Source organism: Notolepis coatsorum, assembly GCF_963971535.1.
Source record: "Notolepis coatsorum genome assembly, chromosome: 1".
NCBI classification, from domain to species: Eukaryota; Metazoa; Chordata; class Actinopteri; order Aulopiformes; family Paralepididae; genus Notolepis; species Notolepis coatsorum.
In genome coordinates, this window is record NC_140165.1 from 125,968,274 (window position 1) to 125,996,217 (window position 27,944).

Consider the following 27,944-nt stretch of genomic DNA (forward strand, 5'->3'; position numbering starts at 1 on the left):
CAACTGGGTTGGACTGGCCACAGAAGCACATGTGTATGTTGGACCGGGGCTCTTAGAGCCCTCTCTATTCTGTGTTTTTCCTTAGTAAAAATCAGATAGCAGGTTAGCTCATGCGCTGTGTGGAGCTGTAAAACCCTTCATAGAGTTGACTATGACTGTGTCATATTCTCTTTTTGTCATTACATCGTATCATGGGTGTGGGGTCGTAAAGGGGTGAACTGGTAACCTTTCCTCTCCCCATTGTTTCTGTCGGTCAGGGGTACACCCCCTGTCCTTCAAGGTTCCCGTCACGTGGCGGTTCGGCACGTTACGGGGGGGGGGGGGGGGTTCCTGGTCCCACGGCCTGGTATATTGGGCGTGTGCACCGCAGGAATTCCCCCGCCATAGAGTACGTCACTGTGCGCGTCTCTGTTGGTAGGACTTCCGTGTGCTGTTCAGGTCCATGTGATGGATCTGTTTTCAGGGGGGGTGGTCAGGGCTCCTCCTCACCAAGCGCCTATTCAGGCCTTCTGTGAGTTCGGACTCCTTCTTCCATGTGAGGAAGCCTCCATCAGAGTACAGAGCCTTCCTCCTCAGATTGTCAAAGTGAGTGGACCCTCTAGAAGGGTCCTTTTCTATTGTGTGTGTATTCGATTCAATTCGTTTATTGAGTGTGTATGGGTTCAGTGCCTCTTCCCCGGAGAGCCCTAAAACCAGTTTTTTACATGGCTCAAGGTGCAATATATTCTTTTCAATCTGTACAGCTCGCGTGGGAAGTCTCTCTGGGGATCCCCGTCTCCTTCCTATGGGAGGGTGGTGGGATGTAAAAATGTGAAATTTTTTTACCCCGGCTGTGTAGACTGGGATACATACTGTTGATGCTTCCTTCTTTTCTATTCCAGAAGTGTTGGAGTTAGGGAGTGTCACACCCCTCTTGTCGTTCCCCTGGGCGCCTTGGGGATTCAATGACAGGTCTAAATAGCCTGTTCATTGATGGGGGTGTGTCCCGACGCACGTATAGTGCTAGCTCGCTGTAAACAGGCGATTGACTGGCACGCCTTGGTTGCTTGTGGTTGAAACAGCGTTTTTATAAAGCAACTGAGATGGGGGTTTTTCCTCTTCCGACGACCACATCCCATGACCTGGGTGGGTTGTCGACGGATTCTCGTTCATGTCTGGGGGATGATGACGGAATGGATCTGAACATATGTGGAGGGGTCTCACGCCCTTGGGGTGGGCCACCAGGCGCGGTTCGCCCGAACGTCTGGGTGGCGCCTTCTTTTCATGTTAAGATCGACACGCATATCTGCCCTTCTCCTGGAGTAGGCATGTCGGCGTGGTTAGGGCACGGGACTGGTTCTGGTCACGCTGGTCCAGGTCAGTTGAACCCGTTGTCCGCCGGGGATGCAGATCTGCTGTTCTGGTACCCTGAGGGACTTGGGCTTTTTTCAGGGGGAAAAATGCCAGGTCGGTCTGGGTGTCACAGGGCTAAGCGCTATGGAGACCCTGGTTGGGTATGTTTTTACTCAGCACTGTCGTAATGGCTTACAGCCATGCCATTCTGTACACGCTCGATCTCGTCGGATCTCGGCCGCTACACAGGTTGGTCCTGGTTAGTACTTGGTTGGGAGACCGCCTGGGAATACCAAGTACGGTGTGCTTAGGGGCTGGTTCTCTATTATTTTTCGCTCCTCTCTCACGCATGGCGAAGAGGGGCCTGTGGGGGTGGTTTTTTGACCTCCTCTGGTGACCCTGTGCTTCCCGTACCGCCAGGCCCGGTCCGAAGTGATGTTTGCGACCCGTAGGCCTGGGTTAACCCTTTTTTGAAAACTGAAACACTTGTACTGCGGTATAGCCGGTGTATACCCGCAGGTGTGTTTTGGAGTTTTTTCTTGAGGGGTTATAGGAACAACCACCGCATTGGGTAACACCGAGGTGGTTGATTCCCTGGTGTGTTGGAGCAGTGTCAACTCCCGGGTTCACCGGTTGAGGGTGCCCCTGCACGTTCATGACGTCTGCCAATCGTGTCAGCCTTCTCTGCCTCGACCCCTCTGGGTGGGGGTTTTTAAATGGAGGCTTGGTCATGCAACAACGCCAGCATACGCCCCTTCCGCCGGGGCAGCTGTGTTCAGCTGTCCCCTCTGGCGCCTGTCTCGTCCGCAGTCTCCAGGCTAGGGTTAACAGCCTGTTGCCTGGTTTTTCCCCGGTGCGCTGCCTGCTTCCGTTGGTTAACCTTTTTTGTGTGCTTACGGCCATGCTGACTGCCTGTTCTGCAGGGTCAGTGTGCCAGGCGGTGTACTATTGGGGGGACGGGGCCCGCTCGGCTTACGGCCATACCGACCTGAACACGCCCGATCTCGTCCGATCTCGGTAGCTAAGCAGGTTCTGGCCTGGTTAGTACTTGGTTGGGATACCGCCTGGGATTACCAGGTGCAGTAACTGGGGGGCCTTTGTCCGAATACGCTGGCGATGTGGGGGGCGGGGCACTACGTGCCCACCTGGTGGGGTCTTGATGCTGGCATCATGGACTTCTCCGGGCCCCCATTCCAGGGAGTCCAGTCCTTTTGGTGGGTCTGGGTCTTCCTTCGCGCTCCGCTGCTACGGCCTTGCCACGGGGTTGGGTTTGCCCTTGACCCCGTGATTCTGGGGGCGGTAACGAGGTTGTTCCTCCGTTCGTTCCCGGGTGGCATGCGGGTTGTGCGTGTGTGTAGTCGTGGGGTCAAGCCACGGTCTGCTCACCCTGTGCGTTGAGTTGCTTGAGTGCCTCTTCGCACGGTCGGGTCCGTCGCCTTCCCGTGAAGCCCCTAATAGGGGGGATACCCTCCATTAGGGGGGGTCGGGGGGGCTCGGCCCTCCCTGTTCTGATGGTTTTGGGGGGCTGTCAGCGGGGTGTATTTGTCAGCCAGCGGCTCCGCTTGGCCTCCCATTGTGCAGTGTGATGCCAAGCAGAGCCTCTAACGGCACAGAACGCTAGGTTATGACTATAACCAAGTTCTGTTAGTTAGAGGTGACGCTTGGCATCAGACGGCCGCTGCAGCCCTTGACCTCACCTTGTGGTGAAAGCTTGGGAAGGAGGAGAGCAGGTGACCACACACCTGCTTATGAAGGTAAGCTGATGAGGGGTGTGGTCAGACTAATACTGGTATTAGAGGTACATTTGTGGAATTTATTCAGTACGCGTGCACGTACGCGAGATAGTGCAGTGTGATGCCAAGCGTCACCTCTAACTAACAGAACTTGGTTATAGTCATAACCTAGCGATAAGGGGTTATCTCAGTAGCAGAGCGAGACACGAGGCCAGTTGAAATGTAACTGTGCTTCCCTCTGGGGGCTTGAGTTACGTCAATTGTTTTTGGACAACCCATGTATTTGCTTGTAAAGTCAATCAATTAAGCAACTTTGAGTTCTAGAAAAGTGCTATAAGTATAGTATATATACCAGTTATCTCACTTTTAGACAGATACAGCCTTGCTGGGGATATAATCACTTTCCTGCCCACATGCAGAAGGTTCACAGCTGGGGATATAATCACTTTCCTGCCCACATGCAGAAGGTTCACAGCTGGGGATATAATCACTTTCCTGCCCACATGCAGAAGGTTCACAGCTGGGGATATAATCACTTTCCTGCCCACATGCAGAAGGTTCACAGCTGGGGATATAATCACTTTCCTGCCCACATGCAGAAGGTTCACAGCTGGGGATATAATCACTTTCCTGCCCACATGCAGAAGGTTCACAGCTGGGGATATAATCACTTTCTTGCCCACATGCAGAAGGTTCACAGCTGGGGATATAATCACTTTCCTGCCCACATGCAGAAGGTTCACAGCTGGTGAAGTCTGCGGGTGTAATTTGTGGCGCCTTAGGAAAGGACCCACCATCCAAGGTGTGAAAGTAACTCCGATTGGTAACGCTCGTAACCCCCCGAAGGACGGGTGGCTCCTCCTGGGGCGCCGTACCTGACTGTGGACAGCATTCTGCTTGGAGTGGAGGGCAGGAGACGGACTGGTAGGAGGTGGATTGGTAGGAGGTAGATTGATAGGAGGTAAAGCAGGCTGGATCTGGGAGCACTGGATCTAAGAGTGTGGTCATTTCTGACACAGGAGGTTTGGTATTTAGCACCTCAATGTCACAGGAGACACAGTCCTCGACTGTCAGCGACGCAAGCCTCTCCCTGGTCTGTATAGGAAAAGGAGAGGATTAAAATAAATGAAAGATGTGTGTGTCTAGATTTATCTATCTACAGTATCTGTGAGGGTAGTACATTGGCTACTGTATATGGTTCAGACTGCAGAATTATGTTGACGTTTTTAGTCTTGTTTATTTATTTTACAAATGTGTACTGTGGTCACTGAAATTGTACAGTGTGGTGTATGGTTGGTTAGTATGCTGTATGGTTGGTTAGTATGCTGTATGGTTGGTTAGTATGCTGTATGGTTGGTTAGTGTACATCAGATGCTTTTGCACACTCTGTGAAACACTGTGAAAGTCAATACAAACGGTATGTTTCTACCTCGTGAGGAAAGGTGTCCAGCACAGAAGGTTTGATGTTCATCCCTGCAGGATAAGTAAAAAGCCCCTTCAGCCTGGAGGGAGGAGATACCGTATGGGAGGTCAATTAAAACAGAGGGACACTTATTCCCCCCCCCCCCCCCCCCCCCCCCCAACATGGTCAATCATGACGGTGAACTTGACGCCAAAGGATGATTTCTGTTTAGCATTTCAATTAATACATTACCTAAGTAATGGAGATTGGAGAAGAAATAACAAAGGCAGTTGAAAATGATGAGTGTTGTATATTGGTATTTATATTGACCTGCAGAAGGCTTTTTATACTATAGATCATAGCATATTAGTGAGAGAATTGGAACACAGTACAGGACACAAAATGATTGAACTCCTACTGAGAATTGGAGAGGTATGGGATGCTTCTGTATGACATTGAAAGTGAGCTGGAAATTCTCAAAACTTGGTTTGATGTTAATAAATTGTCTCTCATTATTAAAAGAAATACATTTATGGTTTTTGGTAATCGAAAAGAAATAGATGGGGATATCAAGTTAAACAAATCTGATTTGTGAGTTTCTGAGATAAAATATCTAGGGGTAGTTATATTGATCAGAAATTAACATGGAAACAACATATTAACTATCTTCAAGGAAGAATGTCAAAGTCAGTAGTAATCCTGTATAAGTCTAAGGATATATTAAACTATAAGGCCTTGTAGATAATTTACTGCTCACTTATACTTACTTATAATTATATCATACTGTGTGGAAGTATGGGGGTCAACATTTAAAAAGACTAAATCCAATAGTCTTACTGCAAAAGCAGGCCATTCTGAGCATTTATACTGATTATATGACCACACAAATCCACTGTTTTTAAAGTCTCATGTTATGAAATTTTATGATTTTCTTTATTATAAAAAAGAAAAATGCAAATAATGTACAGACCTAAATCACTTGCAAAGGTTTTTTTTTCAATAGTGGAAAGAAAATGTGATTTGAGAGACATTTGTAAATTTACTGTTCAAAAAGCTAAGAAAGGGATTAAAAGGAGATGTATTTCTATTGTTGGGGTTAACTTGTGGAACAATGCTGATATACATTTAAGAATGAGTAATTCGCTTTTGTATAGCTATTTCTGAAGGTTACAAATGTGAATAACTTTAATTTTGTTATTTCTTTTTGTTTCTGTTTTGGAGGTTTAATTTTATAAGAATATAGGACAGGCATATATAAGTATTATGCTTCATTCAGCCTATACCTCTCCAGTCACCGTTGACAGTCTGGAATGATTGTGCATTGTGTGTGATGACTGAATAAAACTACTACTACTACTACTATTACTACTACTACTACTACTACTACTACTACTACTACTACTACTACTACTACTACTACTACTACTACTACTACTACTACTACTACTACTACTACTACTACTACTACTACTACTACTACTACTACTACTACTACTACTACTACTACTACTACTACTACTACTACTACTACTACTACTATTACTACTACTACTACTACTACTACTACTACTATACTACTACTGCTGCTGCTACTACTACTACTACTACTACTACTACTACTACTACTAATAATAATAATAATAATAATAATAATAATAATAATAATAATAATAATAATAATAATAATAATAATAATAATAATAATAATAATAATAATAATAATAATAATAATTAGAGGAGCACTTTAACATTCAAGGATGGAGTGACTCACATTTTTCGTTGAGGCCACAGGAGGATGATACAGCCCAGTACTAAGAAGACAGGAGTTAATACCTTGGCCAACCAAAGAGAGTCTGACAGAGGACACAAGAGATGATCAGCAGTCATTCAAAAGAGATCCTGACAGAGGACACAAGAGATGATCAGCAGTCATTCAAAAGAGAGTCTGACAGAGAACACAAGAGATGATCAGCAGTCATTCAAAAGAGAGTCTGACAGAGGACACAAGAGATGATCAGCAGTCATTCAAAAGAGAGTCTGACAGAGAACACAAGAGATGATCAGCAGTCATTCAAAAGAGAGTCTGACAGAGGACACAAGAGATGATCAGCAGTCATTCAAAAGAGAGTCTGACAGAGGACACAAGAGATGATCAGCAGTCATTCAAAAGAGAGTCTGACAGAGGACACAAGAGATGATCAGCAGTCATTCAAAAGAGAGTCTGACAGAGGACACAAGAGATGATCAGCAGTCATTCAAAAGAGAGTCTGACAGAGGACACAAGAGATGATCAAGAGCCATTCAAAAGAGAGTCTGACAGAGGACACAAGATAACCAAGAGCCATTCAAATCTCAAACAGTATTATTATTATTATTATTTAATTTTTTTTATCAAATCCTAAAATCTCAAACAGTATTCTAAAGCCTGGCCTAATGTTTAAACAGTGTAATACAGACAGCATGTCAAATCTACCCTGTATCCAAGTGCAGAAAATCAAATTGCTAAAAAAAAGATGGACTTGACTGCATTATGGCCCACAACATTATAACGCTGTTTCAGTCAATGATTCAGGGTCACCACCGGCTTACTGTTTGTGGCAGGTCTGATGGTGACGGTGGTCGGTGGGCCAGGTCCCTGCTTAGTCAAGGCCCTCAGGTGGAGGCTATACTCCTGGTTCTCCTGAAGACCCTCAATGGTCACAGACTTTCTTTGGGGGTCCCCCACTGACACGTTGAAGTCACCTGCACACACAGTCACCAATGTGCTTATTCCATATTTTCATATTGTCGAATGGCCTGGGAAATGGTAGTATTTTTATTTGATTTGATTTTTATTTGTCTCGAACATAGAAACATAAAACAAGTTTAAAAAACAAAAAGGTAAATAGTCAAAGACTATTTCCATACAATAAGTGTTCGAGAAGGAACAGGGGGAAGTAAAAAACAACTTACCAAGCCCTGCCCCTTCCTTACAATATTTGACATTTTAATTTAATAAAAACAATATAACAAATAAAAAATAAAATAAAAGTACAGTTTTTTATATATCCAAATATCCAAATGAGAAAAAAATAATAGGCAGTCACATTACTGCTCAAGCTCCTCTCTCTTATATGTGTCCATAAGTGCTTGTTTATAGCTACCTTTAAATGTATTGATATTTTTGCTTAATTTTATATTCGCATCCAGACCATTCCAGAGTGATACCCCACAAACTGCAATGCACATACTTCAATGGGTGAGCGCTATTGCTGGGGTTAGGGGTTCAATTCTAACTGGGGCCAAAATAGCAAATGTGACATACTGTATGATTTTATTTTATTTTATCAAATCTTTTGTGTCAAATATTTGAATTTTCTTTTATTCAACATTCAAGAAAACATCAAGGATGAAACACAAACAAGTCAAGACTTATTTCCATTGTGGTCCTTGGTCTCGGACAGATACGCAAATACAAAACATGTCCACAAATAATATGACAAAGTACATAGACATGTAAATTGTAAGTGCAGTACAAACGTAGCCACAGACAACAATGTATCAGACAACATTTTCATACATTTTAAAATCTAGTTTTTAACATTGTCATTTTTAACATTGTGTATATCTGTGGTTGGAGCTGACAACTAGGCCTACTGCATTATGCCATTTATTTTTTATTATTGACAAACAAGTCTAATCAGTCAATCAAACTAACCCTAATTCATGGCAGTTAATTGTTATAAGGTATATAATTTATGTGAGAATTAGATTTGGTTGTTGGGCAGCCATATTTATGTTCAGTATGTTCTGATGAATTGGAAGCAACAAATTCTGGAATGGCAGATTAATACCCACTCTGCATACTGGCTGGTGACCTCGCAAACCCTACTTCCTGCACGGTAACCAGGTAACCAGTGATGAACCCTGGATGAGCATAGTCATCCTCGTCGTAAAGCCACTCCATGGTCACAGAAGAGGAGCTCCTTCTGACAGGTTCAACCAGACTGGGGGATGTTATAGGTTCTGAGGAGAGGGAGGGGGAAGACGGAGAGAGACATAGAGAGAGAGAGAGAGAGAGAGAGAGAGAGAGAGAGAGAGAGAGAGAGAGAGAGAGAGAGAGAGAGAGAGAGAGAGAGAGAGAGAGAGAGAGAGAAGAAAGAAAAGACAGACGTGACCTCAGGAGTTTTTATACTATTTTTTACTTCATTTAAAATAGTAGCCTACTCTAATGTTATATTTGGCTTTGCACTTTATGAAATAGCATAATCACACATTTGTTTTCTCCATTCCCCAGTCTAAGTATGTGGCAAACAGGAAACAGTGTGTGTATGCATTTCTCAATTTCTGTATCATCTATAATATTTGATCATTATCTGTGTCTTGCTCATCCTGTCACATCTGACAGGCCCCACCCTTCATGCTCTTGCCGATACTTCTACAAGCCAGGCGTCTTTGGTCCCACCCACCGAACACCCACGTTCAACGCAAGCAATGGACGACTTATCTAATACAACTAAAATGTCAGTAGTAATAACACTCACTGAGCTCCTGTGAGTATCCACTAAGTATTTCCAGTAGTTTATGTCCTTCCTCGGTGCACGCATAGATATTAAAGGTATACCTACAGCCTGCTTTGAAATCTCCTGTAAAACATTAAATTAAGATGTTAAATAACAAAGCATTGCTAATCCAGCTGGTTGTATTTACAGTGGAAATAATGATGAAATAAAAGTTGTATTTCTTTATCACAAGCTCTTTTTGATGAATGTGAAAACCTACTGGCAGACAGTAACAAGGAGGTGTTCCCTGCTGACACCTTCATCCATTGCAGAGCACAGGAAACGCCAGTCCCCAGGGTGCACCACTCGGCAGTGTAGCCACAGGCTGTAGCCTCTTGCTCTGCCCAGGTCAAATGGAACCATCCAGCTGAGCTGACATTCACATGCCGTTTCGGTCTCACCAAGAGATGTTCTGTTCAAAGTAGGGATGCACCGATGTGAACATTTTGGTCGATCCCGATAACCAATATTAACATTTCTGTTATAATAGATAATAAGTGTTACAAAGGGTCAGATTAAACCGAATATATGTATTTATTGATTGATATATATTGCATAATATTTGTATATCGTTTGATGTCCCTTGTGTATTCTTTGTACATATACACGGAATATCCCTTTAACCTACTACAGACCATAATATTTCGTTCTCTTATTGGATGGCGTGCCACCAGCGCCAGTGTCTTACCCCCAGAGTCGAGTTCAAAGCTACCGTCAAGGCTTGTCTCAACATGCCCGGTTCTGCCCAGGACTACGAGACAGGAATAAGGCTGGCACTAGTTTGTTCCCCGTACATATAAATATGGCGCAGGTGAATACAGAAGTAGTTCAGTCCGCAGTCCGTTTAGTTCAGTCTTAGTAACAAGTGAAGCCTCACCCACTATGCAACGTGCGGTGAAGTAGGGCTCGTATTGCCCCAAGATAGAGTCTTGTTTATCCTAATACGTTTGTTCAACGTATCGTTCGCTCCTTACTAGTAAGCCTTCATTACGAGTCAAAGACCAAGTGAAGTGAGCAATTGTGCGTCTAAATAGAGCACTTATAGCCGCGTGCGAATAGGATAGTGGAGTATCAGAGCTTGGTTGAGTAACGTCAAGTTCAACTTGGTTGGTGTGGAGTACCGCGCACCGGAGGATCTACACCGGGGAATGCAGACCCCCTCTCCGGCTGGATTATTATTCGTATTGCTTTTAACCATGCTGTTGGAGCGGAGAAGAATTGTCTACACCCACTGCTGTGGGACCTGCCCGTGAGGAGCATCATTCGAGCCCGTCTCTATTGGAGAGGCTGACCGGCTTCCACCTGTGCTGCACGCATACTGGGATTACAGTCGCGGCCTTTCGTCTGCTGAGCAGGGAGTAATATACCGCCTCCGGGAGCCTATTGAGTCCCCGCTGACCCAGACTTTGCATTAGAGCATTGCCTCCCCCTGCTGGCTTACAACCGGTGGAACCCCCTACCAGTATCCCCTAGATATAATTCCTAATATTCAAGTTGTATTATTATCTCATGCGTAATATGAGAATGGACATTCATTATTGATTTGCCTACGCACATTCTTTTGCCTTACAAGTGCATTCAATTAAAGTATATTATGTATTCTTGCTGCTAATAAATACTTAAAGACAACTTTGTGTAGAACCGATTCATTGTGGGGAAGTGTTCTCATCATATACTTGTGTACGGTATGGCCAGTATAATGTACATAAGACGGTAGTGGTTTAATGATACCATACTTGATTAATACAGTCAGGGAATTGTACCCCTCAGTTACAATTGGTCCTTCGAGCCGGAGATAAGAATTAGCGTAATATTAATATAATATTAATATTAACATGGCCGATGATGAACACTCCACAAACGGTTCTCCCGAGCTAGAACGCCCGCACCGCAGACGGCAGCCACCTCCCTATCTAGAGGCATACACTGTCAGTCCAATACCTAGCTTTAAAGGGAAGTTAAATGCGGATAAAATAACTAAAGCGGATAGTAAAAGTATGCCAAACCCTACCGACCAGGCTACCCCGCCAGTAGAGACCCTAGTGGGTTCTAACGTAACTGACCAAGCTCACGGGGGGACCAGGAGGGACATGACATGACTTTACCCCCAGACAACGCCAACGGGACAGTCCCCGGAGAGCTCCAGGATAAAGAAAGCCCTCCCGGGACGGAACCCGACCCACCACAAGAAGAGACGCGCACCCAGGAGATGGATCTCCTCGGTACGCGACAGGAGAACGGATCTCCAACGAGCACTGCCGGAAGCCGATCACCTCGACCAGCGTCTTCCCCCAGCGAGGCGGACAAGATGCTGGCGCGGGCACTCATCGCCACCCTGGCAGCCTCCACCGAACGCGATCGACTTCAAGCGCAACAGACGCGCGAGCGCGAACATTCAGCAGCCGAGCGAGAGCGCTTCCAGGCGCAACAAAGGAGTGAAGACGACCGCATAAGACTGGAGACCAGACGCCTTCAGACGGAAGAGAACATTGAAAGAAGCCGCGCCGATGCACAGCACGCCGCCGCCAATGCACAGCGCGACGTCGCAAATGCACAGCTCCACGCCGCCCATGCCAGCGCCAATGCCCAGCGCGACGCCGCCAACGCACAGCGCGACGCTGCCCAGGCCAGCGCCAATGCGCAGCGCGACGCCGCCAATGCCCAGCGCGAAGCAGCGCGCGACGCAGCCCATGCCCAGCGCGAGGCAGAGCGCGACCGGCTGCAGGCGGAGCTGATGGACAAACTGGTTGCCATGGCGACACCCCCTCACTCCGCACGGAGCTCCCGGAGATCGTCACAACAAGGGTCTAGGACACATTCCCCTACCCGACCAAGCGACCCGGGACCCCGCCAACAGGAGGATCCTGTCCACGTCTCCGAGCCCCCTCCCCGGCCGGTCCATACGAGACCCAGCAACCGGGAAGAACCGGACCACGCCGAGAGACTGAACAGAAGACTCCAGGTCCTAGCAGAGGGAGAGGAGGAGGAAGAGGAGGAATATCAAGCCGACCAGCAGCAACGTACGCTGGACCAGGAGGCCCAGTACAGCCCCGACCAGCAGCAACGTACTCTGGACCAGAAGGCCCAGTACAGCCCAGAAGTCAGCCCCGAGGCCCTGCGCTACAAACCCCCGACTCAACTCACGGGTGAGTTTGACGCACCGCCAGCCCCGAGGAACAGCACCTGGGTACCCGGCCCTTGGTACCCACCAAGTACCAGCCCAAGACAACACGTAAGAGGAGACTCGCCTAGGAGGCCTCTCCCCCAACGCTCACCGATGTGCCAGTCATCCATGGCATCGTACCTTGGCACACCGACGTTCCCGGACTTCACACACGAGAACAGAGCACAGTACACAGAGCTACGAATGTGCTTAGAGACTATGCTGTCCGACGTACCAGATGAACCGTACAAGTATGCTATCCTACTCAAGCACCTGAAGGTGCCCAGAGCGCACAATATAGCGCTGGCATATTCCAGCTCTACTACCCCATACACCGCGGCTCTAGTAGCCCTCGACCAACGTTATGGACGCATATGGGACTATGTGATACAGGAGATAAGAGACATTGACCGTCTCCCCCCAGCCAGAGACAACAGAGCATTAGATGACCTCTCTATCAAGGTACAGTCCCTGGTAGGGATGCTGGGGTCCCAAAAGGAAAAAGGGATCTATGAACTGTACGCTAACTCTAATGTAGAGAGGATACTAGAGAAGCTCCCTCCCGCCCGACAAGAGCGCTTCAGGCGGCAGAGAGACCACCGCGACCCCAACGGTCCAGAGGCATCCCTCCTAGACCTATCTGAGTTCCTCGCCAGGGAGGTCAGTAGCCTACGACTCGACACGTTCGTATGGAGTGGACCAAGCCCAAGACTCGGACCTCGGGGATCAACAGATAACTGTCGGTTGGTGACCGTTATGCACCAAGCCGAATCAGTACCGCAGCACAAGAACCACAACACCCCCTCGACGAAAGAGGACCAGTGGAAGATTGAGTGCCAGTACTGTGAGGGAGAACATCGGCTGTACCAATGCGACACTTTCGGGAAGCTGACCACGGACGAGGTGAGTCAGTGGATCAAGGACCACCGCCGCTGCTTCCGCTGTGCGCGCAGCCACCTAGCAGCTGAGTGCCGCTTGAAGAAGAAGTGCAGCAGGTGCGGTGGCACCCACTTGGAGGTCCTGCATGACATCAACAGGCGTCAGCCAGGACAACAGAGTGGGCCCGTCGCGGTAATGTACCATGCCGAGGCGGTGGCACCAGTACCGAAGAGCCACCAGACCGCTCCCTACTGTACCTACTGCGACGGCGGACACTGGCTGGCACAGTGCGCCGAATATAAGACACTGAACGCCGTCCAAGTTGACCAGTGGCGTGAGGCGGCCCAGGCGGGCGCCGCTTACCGCGCAGCACTGTGCGGAGCCCACCAGAAGATCCAAGGCAACCGACCAACAGGAGTGCTCCACATTGACCAGCATAGCGGGACCCCCCGAGTGCTCCTCAAAGTGGTCAGAGTGCTCCTGAGCTACGAGGACAAGGTCCTGGACACTTACGCCGTCCTGGACGATGGGTCTGAAAAGACTCTCCTCCTCGCTTCCGCAGCAGCCCAGTTGGGCCTGCGGGGTGTCAAAGATACCATGACCATACGCACCATCAGAAGGGACCAGAAGACCATAAAAGGTGAAAGGGTCTCCTTCAAGATAGCAGCGGTGGACCAGCCCGAGAAGCAGTATAGTATAACCAACGTCTTCACCAGCCACGACATAGGCCTGTCTCAGTACACCTACCCCATCCCACAGCTGATGGCTAAGTATGTGCACCTACGTCAACTACCTATACCGCTTATCGACGGCGCCACACCGACCCTGCTCATCGGCTCCAACCACGCGGACCTCATTCTCCCAATTGAGGCGGCCCACATCGGACCCAAAGGATGCCCAGTCGCGGTTCAGACCCGACTGGGATGGGCGCTCCAGGGCCCCCTCTACGGACTTGACAGTCAACCCACGTCTACACGCTGCCTACACACAAAGGCGAGCGACACCGGCCACTCCCTCGTACAGCAGAGGCTATTGACATTAAGCAAGAGGCCCGTGAGAGAACCGTGGGCACCAGAGGGAGTTCGGAACTCCACCCCCCTCAGCTGCGCTTCAGACGTAGCTGACCTCGAACCCAGCACCCCAAGCGACTCCTTGACGGGGCGGCCGGGACCGGCCCCTCCTCAGACGGGGTACAGAGCAAACAAGAGAAACAGACGGAGGAGGAGGAGGCACAGCCAAGCACAGATCAAAGCAGTCTCAGGCCCGCTTCCTCCTAAGCCCCCCTTCATCCCGTCCAGTCGTCATGACCATAGACCAGTCACTACCCCGAGCTGCGTGGCCGGCCGGCCGCGTAAGCAAAGCGACCACTGGTGCCGACGGAAAGGTCAGAGTGGCAGAATTGCTCGTCCAAGGGCGGACCTACAACCGACCCGTGGCGAGGCTGATAGAGTCGCCAAGGCTCCCCGACTCGCTTAATGACGACCATGACCACTGACTTTGTGAACTGCCTACCCTCACAACGGACATTGAGTAGTGGACAGTGCGGTTAATCTGTCTCTGCTTAGCTAATTAGGTGGGACTAATTAGGAGGCGGCTGTTACAAAGGGTCAGATTAAACCGAATATATGTATTTATTGATTGATATATATTGCATAATATTTGTATATCGTTTGATGTCCCTTGTGTATTCTTTGTACATATACACGGAATATCCCTTTAACCTACTACAGACCATAATATTTCGTTCTCTTATTGGATGGCGTGCCACCAGCGCCAGTGTCTTACCCCCAGAGTCGAGTTCAAAGCTACCGTCAAGGCTTGTCTCAACATGCCCGGTTCTGCCCAGGACTACGAGACAGGAATAAGGCTGGCACTAGTTTGTTCCCCGTACATATAAATATGGCGCAGGTGAATACAGAAGTAGTTCAGTCCGCAGTCCGTTCAGTTCAGTCTTAGTAACAAGTGAAGCCTCACCCACTATGCAACGTGCGGTGAAGTAGGGCTCGTATTGCCCCAAGATAGAGTCTTGTTTATCCTAATACGTTTGTTCAACGTATCGTTCGCTCCTTACTAGTAAGCCTTCATTACGAGTCAAAGACCAAGTGAAGTGAGCAATTGTGCGTCTAAATAGAGCACTTATAGCCGCGTGCGAATAGGATAGTGGAGTATCAGAGCTTGGTTGAGTAACGTCAAGTTCAACTTGGTTGGTGTGGAGTACCGCGCACCGGAGGATCTACACCGGGGAATGCAGACCCCCTCTCCGGCTGGATTATTATTCTTATTGCTTTTAACCATGCTGTTGGAGCGGAGAAGAATCGTCTACACCCACTGCTGTGGGACCTGCCCGTGAGGAGCATCATTCGAGCCCGTCTCTATTGGAGAGGCTGACCGGCTTCCACCTGTGCTGCACGCATACTGGGATTACAGTCGCGGCCTTTCGTCTGCTGAGCAGGGAGTAATATACCGCCTCCGGGAGCCTATTGAGTCCCCGCTGACCCAGACTTTGCATTAGAGCATTGCCTCCCCCTGCTGGCTTACAACCGGTGGAACCCCCTACCAGTATCCCCTAGATATAATTCCTAATATTCAAGTTGTATTATTATCTCATGCGTAATATGAGAATGGACATTCATTATTGATTTGCCTACGCACATTCTTTTGCCTTACAAGTGCATTCAATTAAAGTATATTATGTATTCTTGCTGCTAATAAATACTTAAAGACAACTTTGTGTAGAACCGATTCATTGTGGGGAAGTGTTCTCATCATATACTTGTGTACGGTATGGCCAGTATAATGTACATAAGACGGTAGTGGTTTAATGATACCATACTTGATTAATACAGTCAGGGAATTGTACCCCTCAGTTACAATAAGGGTGTAACGGTACACTGTATTCGTCCCGCGAATTTACAGTACGGTACTGTACGTGCCGCAACGTGCGTCACGGTGCGGTACGCGCAGCCATACGAAGAATACGTTTAGGTGAAACTAGGGTTGCACATTTTACAAATCTATGCTCAATATCTTTACTTTATTTTACACTGGCTTACAGTGATCTTTAACGTTGAATATTAAGCTTGTATTGCCAAATGTAGATGATGAATAAAACGGTGAAGTTTGTAAAGAAAGGCACGATTGATGACAAGCGGACAGAACAACGCGCACTGACACTCTGCACTGGGCCGCTTCTCCCCTCCTCCCCTCCCGTTTACTAGTCTAGTACAGGCGCCTACAGTATGTGTCCCTAAAACAAAACCATGAATGAATTAATTATATGTTTATTGTAACACAGCAGGGTCATTACAATTTTACAGTTTTCTTTAGTTTTCTTGTTCGCCCAATAATGTTTTGTTGTGTAACATGTTTGTTGTGTAACATGTCATCTGTTCTCTAGTCTTCTTCAGTCTCGGCTTCACGTTAAGTTAAATCCTCTCTACAAGTGAAACTGAAACTAAGTTCAAGTCAAGAGTTTTATTTGTCACGGCATACAAGTATACAGTGAAATGCGAGAGGTCTTGCCGCAATGATTGTGCAATAATACAATAATGCCATAATACAATAATACAATAATAAGAACCGAATAGAATGAGAATAGAGCTGGAAAACAGGACTAGGATAGACAGGAACAAACTCACAGGGAAATACAGGGTAAACGGCAGACAGGGAGCTTCACAATGGTAAACAGGGACACGACAGGATACCGGGGTAGAACGGAGACAATGATGCCACAAGGAACTCAGAAACAAGCAGGTATAAATACTACCCTTGATTGAAATGACAAACAGCTGGCGAGCCCAGGCAATAATATAAAAAGGGCAAACATCTGAAACACACTAGGAATACACCAACCTAGACACAAAAGGCATAATCATAATACAACAACCAGACAGTAGGACGACATCAAACAAAGGAAGGGAGAGCCAAAGACAACATGCACAAAGACATAACATTAATCATATTTAGCCATAAATATATAATAGCGTGCACAATCTGAAGGTGCCCGCCAGAGGACAGCAGAAGGCCACTGTTCACATTGTTCCAACTGTCCCAGACAGCACCCTGTCTGGGATCATGACACCGGTCATACTTACCGGCAAGCGGATTCTGCAAGACCTGTGCAAGATCAAGCTTGGATGGGATGAGACGGTCCCAGAGATGATCACTCAACAGTGGCAGAAGTGGGTGGCTGAGTTGCAGCAGTTGGATGACTTTTGTGTGGACCGATATCTTATGCCAAGTGACTTTGGTGGGATAAAGACAGCGCAACTGCACCACTTCTGCGATGCCAGTGAAGTTGGATATGGAACGGTGTCTTATCTTCGACTGACCAGTAACAGCAACAACACCCACTCTACTTTTGTAATGGGAAAAGCCAGAGTGGCACCTTTGAAGCAGACAACCATCCCAAGACTGGAGCTTGCTGCCGCAGTCCTGGCAGTTAAAATGGACAGGATGCAGAAGGCCGAGCTACAGTTTAAGTGGGATGATTCAATGTTCTGGTTAGACAGCACGACTGTCTTGGATTACATTGCAAACACCACTCCAGTCACAGTGGCCAAATTCCGTCGAAGAGCTGGAAAAAGACACTGATGATGACCCCGAAGTGAGAAACCACACCACTGCTTACAACTCTGAAAAGAGAAACCGCATCAGTGTTTACAGCATAGTGGTGGAGAGAGAGAAGAATCCCACAAGCAAGTTTATTGAACACTTCTCCAAGTGGACTAGCCTCAAGAGAGCTGTGGCATGGATTTTGAAAAAAACAAGAGCACAAAAGGCACTTTGTGCACAAAATCTTTCTGTGGATGACATGGCCCAAGCAGAGGAAGCCGTTGTGCATTTTGAACAGGAGCACAGTTTCCACGAGGAAATGACTGCTTTAAGAAATGGTTCCACAGTAAAGAAGAGCAGCTGTATTTACAGACTACCCTGTCCTGGTGAATGGAGTCGTGAGGATGGGAGGCAGGCTGAGCAGATCAGCATTGCCAGAAGAGGTGAAACATCCGGCAATCCCACCCAAAAGTGGACATGTGCCTAAGCTGATACTCAATGAATGAATGAATGAATGAAAACTTTATTTAACAGATTGCAGAATGGGTACAATACAGTACGGCTCAATACATACAATTGTTAAGGGGATGCAGACCTGAGAAAGACGTTTGTCTTGTTTCCATCAGGGTCCCCCATTTTCAATTCATATAGACATTTATGACATACACAACATACATGACATTTATGGCATAGGGACATATAGGTATTTAGTACTGATACATTTGTGACATAAACGGTATTCAAATATACAGTACTGTTACCCCTAGATCCTGACAGAGTATATACATATGATGGGGAGGGGACTGTACATTAGGAGGGGGTGGGTGGGTGGGAGAGAAATATACATACGGCGGGGAGGGAATATATACATGCGGTGGGGAGGAGACTGTCTATTAGGAGGTGGTGGGGGTTTTGGGCATTTACGGTGGCCAGTTTCGAATTGCAGCCTCCCGTAGGTGCTCTTTAAGTGCGGTTTTGAATGTGGGCAGGGATTCACATTCCTTTACAGCTTTGGGTAGGGCGTTCCACATTGTTGTGGCATAATTGCGAAACGTGTTTAGTCCCTTGTTTGAGCCGAATCTGGGTTTAACATGATTTGTTGAGCTTCCTCTGGTGTAGTGGTTGTGGTATTCACTGACCTTTGGGAAGTATTTTGACATGTACATGGGCACCCCGGTCATATAGTGTATCTTGTAGACCAGGCCCATTGCAAGTTGCTGTACTCTGTCGTCTACTCTAAGCCATCCTAGGTTGTCAAAGTGGGCAGGGGTGAGGTGGGTTCTGGGGTTCAGGTCAAGTAGTAGTCTGACCAGTTTGTTTTGTGATGTTTGTAATTTTGTTTTAAGCGCCTTTGAGGTGCTTTGGTACCATGAGGTGCATGCATAGTCATAGTACCCTTGAATGAGTGCTCCTGCCAGAGTCTTCAGGGTATTCTTGTTTACCAGAGAGGAGATCCGGTACAAGAATCTAGTTTGTTGGTTGACTTTTTTTATTACATTGGATGCCATTTTGTCACAGGAAAGATTTGCCTCTAGGATGGAACCCAGGTAGGTAATTTCGTCTTTCCTTGTGACAATATTGTCACCCACTGTAACTGAGAAGCCGTCGGTCTTGCTGAGTTTGTTATTTGAACCGAAGAGAATGGACTCTGTTTTGCCCATGTGTAATGATAGTTTGTTATCAGTGAGCCATATGCAGATTTTGCCTAGTTCCGAGCTGAGGGTTTTTTCAACCTGCAACTTGTTCTTGTCAGAGACCAGCAGGGCTGAGTCGTCCGCAAACAGGAACAAGTTGCAGTCACAGGCTGACGACATGTCATTTGCATAAATTAGGAAGAGTAGCGGTCCAATGACATCCATGAGTTGACCGGCCATGGCGGTAGGAACCACATGCTCTCCAGGCTTTGGCGGCATTACTGGATACTGCGAGCCAACTCCTCAGCAAGGACAGTCATAAGGCAATGTCATGTCTGCTGACGTCAGCGTGGGAAAGTAGGAGAGCAGATGATGGCTGACCTTCCCACCGATCACATCACACCAGATCTACCTCCCTTTACGCATGTCGGGATGGACTACTTTGGCCCCATCGAGGTGAAAAGAGGACGTGGTACTGTGAAAAGATACAGAGTCCTTTTCACATGTCTGGCCTGCCGAGCCATCCACCTAGAAGTAGCCCACACCCTGGACACCAACTCCTGCATTCACGCCCTTCGACGATTCATTTGCAGGAGAGGACAAGTCAAGTCAAGTCAAGAGTTTTATTTGTCACGGCATACAAGTATACAATGAAATGCGGGGGGTCTTGCCCGCAACGATGTGCATAATACAATAGTAATATATAATAGAATCCAATAGAACGACATTGTGCAATAAAACAAGTAAACAAAGTAGGGCATATCAGTATATGTACATGTACAGAGCATGGTAGGACATGCTAGGTCCTGTGGTAGTGCAATACACTGTTAGCTACGGATGAGGCACTGGGTCTTTATGTACACTGCTATACAATGCTATATTATACAATCTCAAGTTATACTATACTATTCTTAAAGTGACCTTTCCTTTTGTAAAGCGACCATAAGTGTGAGCGTGTGCAGCATGAGTGTGTGTTTGCTCATGTTAAAGTGGCTGCTAGTGTGTGAGCGTGTACAGTGTGTGTATCGTGTGTGTGCTCATGTGTGCTTGTGTGTGGAGAGTTCAGTGTTCAAGGCTCTGACGGCCTAGGGGAAGAAGCTGAGCCGAAGTCTCTCTGTCCTAGTAGCTGGTGTTCGCAGGCATCTGCCCGACCGCAGCAGCATGAACAGGCTGTTGTTGGGGTGGTGAGGGTCTGCAGGCTCTGGATTTGCACCTCTTGTTGTATAGAACCTGCAGGGGTGGTAGTGCAATACCCGTGGTACGCTCGGCTGAGCGCACCACTCTCTGTAGGGCCTTCTTGTCCTGTGCCGTGCTGTTTCCATACCAGGCAGTGATGTTTCCAGTCAAGATGCTCTCTACAGCTCCGGAGTAGAAGGACTGGAGTATCTTCCCAGATACTCTGAACTTCCTTAGCTGTCTCAGGTGGTAGAGGCGCTGCTTCGCCTTTTTTATGACTGAGTCTATGTGTGTTGTCCATGTCAGATACTCTGAGATGTGGACCCCCAGGTACTTAAAGCTGCTCACCCTGTCCACGGTAGCCCCGTTTATCCTCAGTGGTGTGTGTGTCTCCTGCTGTCTTCTCCTAAAATCCACGATCAGTTCCTTGGTTTTACCAATGTTCAGGAGCAGGCTGTTGTCCTGGCACCAGCGTTCCAGTACCTCAACCTCCTCCCGGTAGGCCTTCTCGTCGTTGTCCGAGATCAGCCCTACCACCACTGTGTCGTCCGCAAACTTCACTATGGAGTTGGAGCTGAACTTGGCCACACAGTCAAGTGTGTATAGTGAGTACAGCAGGGGGCTCAGAACACAGCCCTGGGGGGACCCGATGCTCAGGGTGATGGTGTTGGAGGTCTGACCCCCCACCCTGACCGCCTGGGGCCTTTCACTCAGAAATTCCAGTATCCAGGCGCTCAGAGCGGAGCTCAGACCCAGCTCGATCAGCTTGTCCACCAGTCTGGTGGGGACTATGATGTTGAACGCTGAGCTGTAGTCAATGAACAACAGTCTCACATAGCCCCCCTTCTGGCTGTCTAGGTGAGAGAGGGTGCTGTGCAGTACTTGGGAGACCGCATCATCAGTGGACCTGTTTGGCCTGTATGCAAATTGCATAGGGTCCATATCACTGGGGAGGGAGGCACAAATGTGATCCTTGACCAGCCTCTCAAAACATTTCATGGCCACAGAGGTGAGTGCCACAGAGGTGATTTCTTTGATACTGGGATAATGGTAGACATCTTAAAGCAGGCAGGGACCACTGACTCCGCCAGGGATCGATTAAATATGGTGGTGAACACAGGGGCTAGCTGATTAGCACAGGACTTAAGTATGCGTCCTGTTATTCCATTTGGGCCAGCAGCCTTTCTGGTGTTCACCTCCATAAATGCTCTTCTCACACTGTGTTCCGTCAATGAAAGAGCGTCCCCGCCCCCCCGCGAATGCCCCCCCCCCTCCACAACAGCCGGCGCGCCAGTGACGTCACTAGCCGTTGAGCTAGCGGCGCCACTGTTTACACCAAACCGAGTGTAGAAAGAGTTGAGTTTGTCCACGAGAGAGGCGTCGTCGCTCCCCATTGAGGGGGCGCTGACTTTGTAGTCAGTTATCGTCCTCAGTCCTCGCCATAAGCCTCTTGTGTCATTCTGTGCCATTTGTGCCTCCATTTTGTCAGCATACGTCCGTTTGGCCAGTTTAACAGCCTTGCGCAGAGTGTAGACTGTTGTCTTGTACACTTCCATGTTTCCTGTCTTTCTGCCCAGGTTGTAAGCAGTGGTGCGAGTTTTCAGAGCTGCTCTGATAGTACTGTCCACCCACGGTTTCTGGTTTGGGAACACCCTCACCTTCTTTGTGGGGACGATACTATCTATCTACTATGTTTCCTCCTCTGGTGGAGCAGGCGATGTGCTGAAAAAAGGACGGCATCACTTTCTTCAAATTCGCCTGATTGAAATCACCGGCTACGATCATGGCTGCGTCTGGATGTTTTATCTGGTGGGTGTTTAGATGTTCCTGTAGCTCCGCCAGAGCCCTGGCGGTGTTTGCTTGGGGAGGAATGTACACCGCCGTCATGATGATCGTGGTAAACTCTCGGGGAAGGTGGAAGGGGCGACATTGAATGGAGAGATGTTCCATGTCCGGGGAGCATGAACGGGAGAGTATCTTGATCTCCTTGGGGCTTACCCAGCCGTTGTTGGTCAGGAGACATACACCCCCGCCAATGCTCTTCCCGGAGGCTTCTGTATGGTCCGCTCGGAAGACGGTGAAGGAGTCCGAGGGAGTGTGGTCCGGAGTCTCTGGTTTCAGCCATGTCTCCGTGAAGCACAAGATGTTGCAGTCCCTCACCTCTCGCTGGAATCGGACCCTCGCTCGTAAATCATCCATCTTACTCTCTAGCGAACGTGCATTCGCCAGAAAGATGGATGGGATCGCCGGACGGTAAGCAGATCTTTTTAACCTTAATCTGATTCCGCTCCTCCTGTCTCTATGCTTCTTCTTGCCGCCGCATTTCTCTTTGTCTCTGTCCCGCCTGATCTCCGGTGGCCAATCTTGGCATAACGTGTCTCTAAACTCCTCTTTAAGTCCGGAGTTTAGGTCAATAAGTGACTGGCGTATGACGTCCCCGCCAGTGTTGTTTCTATAAAAAAAGTAGTAAAAATAAACAAAATGACTAAAAGTAAGCACAATCGTTGCGGAGCAAAACCAATGGCGACTAACCTGAGCCGCGCCATAACATGTTAAGGAGATCAGGTCAGACAATGGCACTAACTTTGTAGGCTCTGCTCGTGAGCTGAAAGAAGCTCTGAACCAGCTGAATGGAGGCAAGATCGAGAAAGCCTTAATGCAGGATGGCATATCATGGAGATTCAACCCTCCCCACGGTGCCCACCATGGTGGGGTGTGGGAGCGGCTTATCAGGCAGGTAAAGACCGTTCTCGATTCCACCCTGAGACAGCAAACACTAGACGATGAAGCTTTGCAGACGGCCTTCTGCGAAGTGGAAGCGATACTGAATGACCGCCCGATCACCTCTTCGTCAGACGATCCAGGTGACTTGGAGGCCTTGACACCCAATCACCTCATTCAGTTGAAAGGGAAACCAATTCTTCCACCTGGTCTCTTTAGCAAAGATGACGTCTACGCCCGAAGACGATGGAGGCATGTGCAGTATATTGCAGACCTCTTCTGGAGAAGGTGGACTAAGGAGTATCTGCCAATGATGCAGGAGCGTCAAAAATGGAACCGCAAAAGGAGGAACTTTGCCCCTGGAGACATAGTCCTCATCGTGAACAGCCAAGCTCCTCGCAACTATTGACCGATGGGCCGAATCATCAAAACGATGCCAGACTCCAAAGGTTTCGTCCGCCGAGTTCTCCTGAAGACAAAGACAAATGAACTGGAAAGACCAGTGGACAAGATCTGCCTGCTCCTAGAAGCAGAATAGACAAAGTATGGCAATGACGACGGCCCAGTGGTGAACACTGAGCTCCAACAGGTGTCACTGTTCTTGAACAGCTGGCTCCCCACTAACTGACAATCACATTAAACAATGCTAACACATTTATACATATCATTTTTGCTGACATATCTTATGGCATTCGCTAACTTGCACACACACTCACCCCCTCTAAATGATGGACTATGCAGCGTGTGCACACCGGATTCTGCAGCACATGGACAATACTGCATGCCCTGTTTGCCTTGTCAGTTTGGACAGTAAACTCATGATCTAAAAAAATATTATAAAAAATATTGTTTTTGTCATTGTATCAATTTAATTGTGTTGAACTGATTATTTGTCTATGAATTATGAGTAAAAACCTTAGTTATTAGATGATTATTACACAGATAGGCTCCATTTGTTTATAGGTAATTGTTTTCCGGGTTAACAATTAGGGGCCGAAGTGTTGGAGCCATATTGCTTATTATTTAAATGTTTTCTTTTTGACCATCATGTGTTGATATTTAGATTTAAACTTATTCTATATTGTGTATATATTTATAATGAAACAGAATCATTTTGGTCATTTGGAATGATTGCTCCCCCTATTGGTATGGAAATGGTAGGCCTAATGGTTAGCTGATTAATGATAATTATCAGGTGGTAATTATCAGGTGTTAAAGTGGATGTCTACCGGGAACAAGGGCGGTTTTGATTTGGAAAAGACGGGGCAATCATACAGTTTTCCGACCACCACACACACACGCAGCAACCACACTTTAATATTCACAGTTTGTTTTGTAATTTGTTCATTCGCTTACCTTTTGGAGTTGTGCATCCTATGTTTGGAGATCGATGGGATCGCAATAAAACAACATCTGAACTTGATACGACTCAACTGAATTAATTGTTGGCTGGAAAAGGTGCGTCTGAAAAGTTTTACCACGATGATTACGTTTGGGATTTGCCGATACAGTCACATACTCACTTTCACTTTCAGAGCACTTCACGGTCAGGCCCCTATCTACATCACGGAACTCATCCATCCCTACACAAACACCCGCTCACTCAGATCTGCCGATCAGCACCTCCTAGTGATCCCCAGGACCAGGCTAAAAACAAGGGGTGATCGAGCCTTCGAGGTGACAGCACCAAGGCTCTGGAACGCTCTCCCCCTGGACCTGCGAACTGCCCCCTCTGAGAACTCTTTTAAAAAACAACTAAAAACACATTTGTTCAGGCAGGCTTTTAATCACACATAGGCACTTTTTCTGTTCTATAGTGTTGTTTTAATTAGTGACTCATGATTTTATCCAAATTCTTTTATTCTACTTTTTCTATCTGGTTTCACTGTTTTTAACTGCTGTTTGTCTGTTGTCATTTATTTCTGATTTTGTTTTTATTGTGTTTTTATATTAAGCTGTAGTGTAAAGCACCCTGTGCATTCGTGCTGTGAAGGGTGCTATATAAATAAAGGTCATTCATTCATACAAGTAACGTTACCAAAACAAACTCTGTATGGCCAAAAATAGAAACACATACACACACACACACACACACACACACACACACACGGCAGCTAGACAGAGAAATAATCATAATTTGTTCACATCTGCCCAGTTTTGCTCATCGGACCAATACCGATATATGAAAAAATCACTATCATCAGCCAATATAGAGAACATTTATACCATTGTGCTCACTTGTCTCCAAATATGAAATCATCTTGTGAAACCAATGACAGTTTCAATCATAAAAAAAGGTGTGTACAAAAAGTTGAAAACTGCAAAATGTCCCCTTTTTTGAGAGGAACTTGTACACAGACATTTTGTTAGAAGCTGTGTCACATTGAGTATTGAGCAAGGCCTATTGACCATATTGACCACATGACCTTGGGTGGGAACAGAGTGGAAAGGAACCCAACCTGAGCATGTCATAAGAGCAAAATGGCCACCGCGTGAATAAGGAATAAGGTAATATTCGACAGGTCTGCGTAGTATAGTTCCTCTGTTGCATCCTTTACTTCAAAGAAAACAGGATGATCCTTCTTTCAAATTTGCATCTTTTTGTGAGCAGTGCGAGACTAAGATTAATATTGGGCTACTAGAGCGTAACACACCAAGGATTGAATGCTCATGGTCATACTCATGGACGATGATCAACATGGTTTTGCCGTACAAACATGATTTATTTAATTTTTCACATTTCTTTTGGTCCTACAAATAAATAAATCAATAGATGTCAATAGATCAATAAATCAATAGATGGGTTTAGCGAAAAAAAGACTAAACATATCCCCAGTGTTGAGGAACTGTTTATTTCATTATTTTATTTCTTCTTTATATAACCAGGGTAATCACATTGCGATTTCCATCTCTTTTTTAAGTGGGCCCTGGCCAAGAAGGTAGCATTATATATAATCACATATACAACAACATTAAAACTAACAAAAAACTTAAAGAAAAACAAGATAGTAAAAGCCCACATATACTAAAAAGTAAAGAAAATAAACACTCCATGGCAAGCAGGCGTCCACTCTCTTCTTTAAAATGCTCAATTACAATGAGAGACTCTAGCTTCAAATCATTTTGTAATAGGTTCCAGGAGAATGGAGCAGGATAGCTGAACCCATGTTTCCCTCATTCAGTTCTGACAGTGGGAACATGATAGGAGATATCATTTGGGTTCTCAGATTGTAACATCCACCTCTTGGTTGAATGAGTAAAATTAAGTGCGTATGTAAGTTGATGGCTACCTCGGGATGGCTTTGTATACAAATACCAACTGTATTCTTATGGCCAGGAATGACTGACCTGACAATTCATACAATACACAGTGATGATGTGTATGATGATTGTTACAAAGGATCAGATTAAACCGAATATATATATTTATTTATTGATATATATTGCATAGTATTTGTATATCGTTTGATATCCCCTGTATATTCCTTGTACATATACACGGAATATCCCTTTAGCCCAGACCATAATAGTTCATTCTCCTATTGGACAGCGGTCCACCGGCGCCAGGGACCGGCCTCCGGAGCCAGGTTCAAAGTCACCGTCAAGATGTGTCTGGACATGCCCGGCCTTGCCCAGGGATACGCGACAGAAATGAGAGTGGAACTAGTTTGTTCACCGTGCGTATAAATACGGCGCAGGTGAATGTAGAAGCCCCTTACCTCCGTACCCTTCGTCCTTAGTATGTTACCGATAAGTTGAAGCCTCACCCACGATACAACGTGCGGTGAAGTATGGCCTGTTTGGCCCCAGAATAGAGCATCGAGACCGCGTGCGAATTAGTAACTGAATTGTCAGAGTTTGGCGCTATACCGTCGAGTGCGACATATTTCTATTAAGTCTTTAATAGTCTATTTGTGTATAGTGTATCGTGCGGTTAGAATTCTATAGTGACCAGCATCTCCAACGCTTTCTCGTATTAGCTAGAGTTCTTATCCAGGCTGGGCCGACCGCATGGCGCTTTCACCCGAGGAGACCTAGACGAGAGCCGTATGGACATGTACACTGGATTAATCTACCCGACGACTACATAGCCCTTTGCGGCTGGAATATATTTGCTTTGGTCCTGTGATTTATGGAGCGGATAATCGCCGACGCCTGCACGTGTTGGATTTACCCCGAGAGGAGTCAAGTCGAGTCGGCGCCCAGAGAGCCTGAGGTCGACTAGCTTTCTTCCCTGTGGAGCTACAGTCTACAAGAGAACCAAGCTGTATTCGTCTGTGGATCAAGAGGCTACTGCACCGGCTTCTGTACCTGAAGTCTCCCTAGTCATCGTTGACCAGACGTCCTACTACCGACAGATCTTCTACCCCCCCTGCTGGCTTACAACCAGTGGGAACCCCTTCCAGTATCTCCCGCTATATCACTAGTGCACCATAGATATAGTTCCCTAAGATTCAGGTTGTATAATTACCTCCTGCGTAACCAGAGAATGGACATTCGTTATTGATTTGCCTACGCATACTCCTTTGCCTTACAAGTGCATTCAAAGAATAATGTAAAGTATCCTATGTACCTTTTGCTCCATTAAATACTTGATTAATACCTTTGACTGGAACCGATTTCATTGTGGGAAGTGTTCATCATATTCATATATCGTGTACTGTATGGCCAGTAATTAAAGTACATAAAGCGGTAGTGGTTTAATGATACCATACTTATCAATACAGTCAGGGAATTGTACCCCTCAGTTACAATTGGTCCTTCGAGCCGGAGGGTAACTAGTGTAATATTAATATAGTGGTATTAATA

General features: G+C 46.8%; 1 protein-coding gene across 1 annotated transcript in view; it reads right to left on the reverse strand.

Annotated features, from left to right (window-relative positions):
- Nucleotides 1-3,431: 3,431 nt before the first annotated feature.
- Nucleotides 3,432-27,944, reverse strand: part of osmr (oncostatin M receptor) — a gene marked incomplete at both ends in the record, with an annotated part of 70,208 nt that continues 45,695 nt past the window's right edge. The window contains 8 exons of the mRNA XM_084307291.1: nt 3,432-3,470; nt 3,941-4,057; nt 4,495-4,567; nt 6,239-6,320; nt 7,057-7,209; nt 8,305-8,472; nt 8,991-9,092; nt 9,229-9,375. Of these exons, the coding sequence (XP_084163417.1) occupies nt 3,432-3,470; nt 3,941-4,057; nt 4,495-4,567; nt 6,239-6,320; nt 7,057-7,209; nt 8,305-8,472; nt 8,991-9,092; nt 9,229-9,375 (881 nt within the window). The remainder of the gene's footprint in view (nt 3,471-3,940; nt 4,058-4,494; nt 4,568-6,238; nt 6,321-7,056; nt 7,210-8,304; nt 8,473-8,990; nt 9,093-9,228; nt 9,376-27,944) is intronic.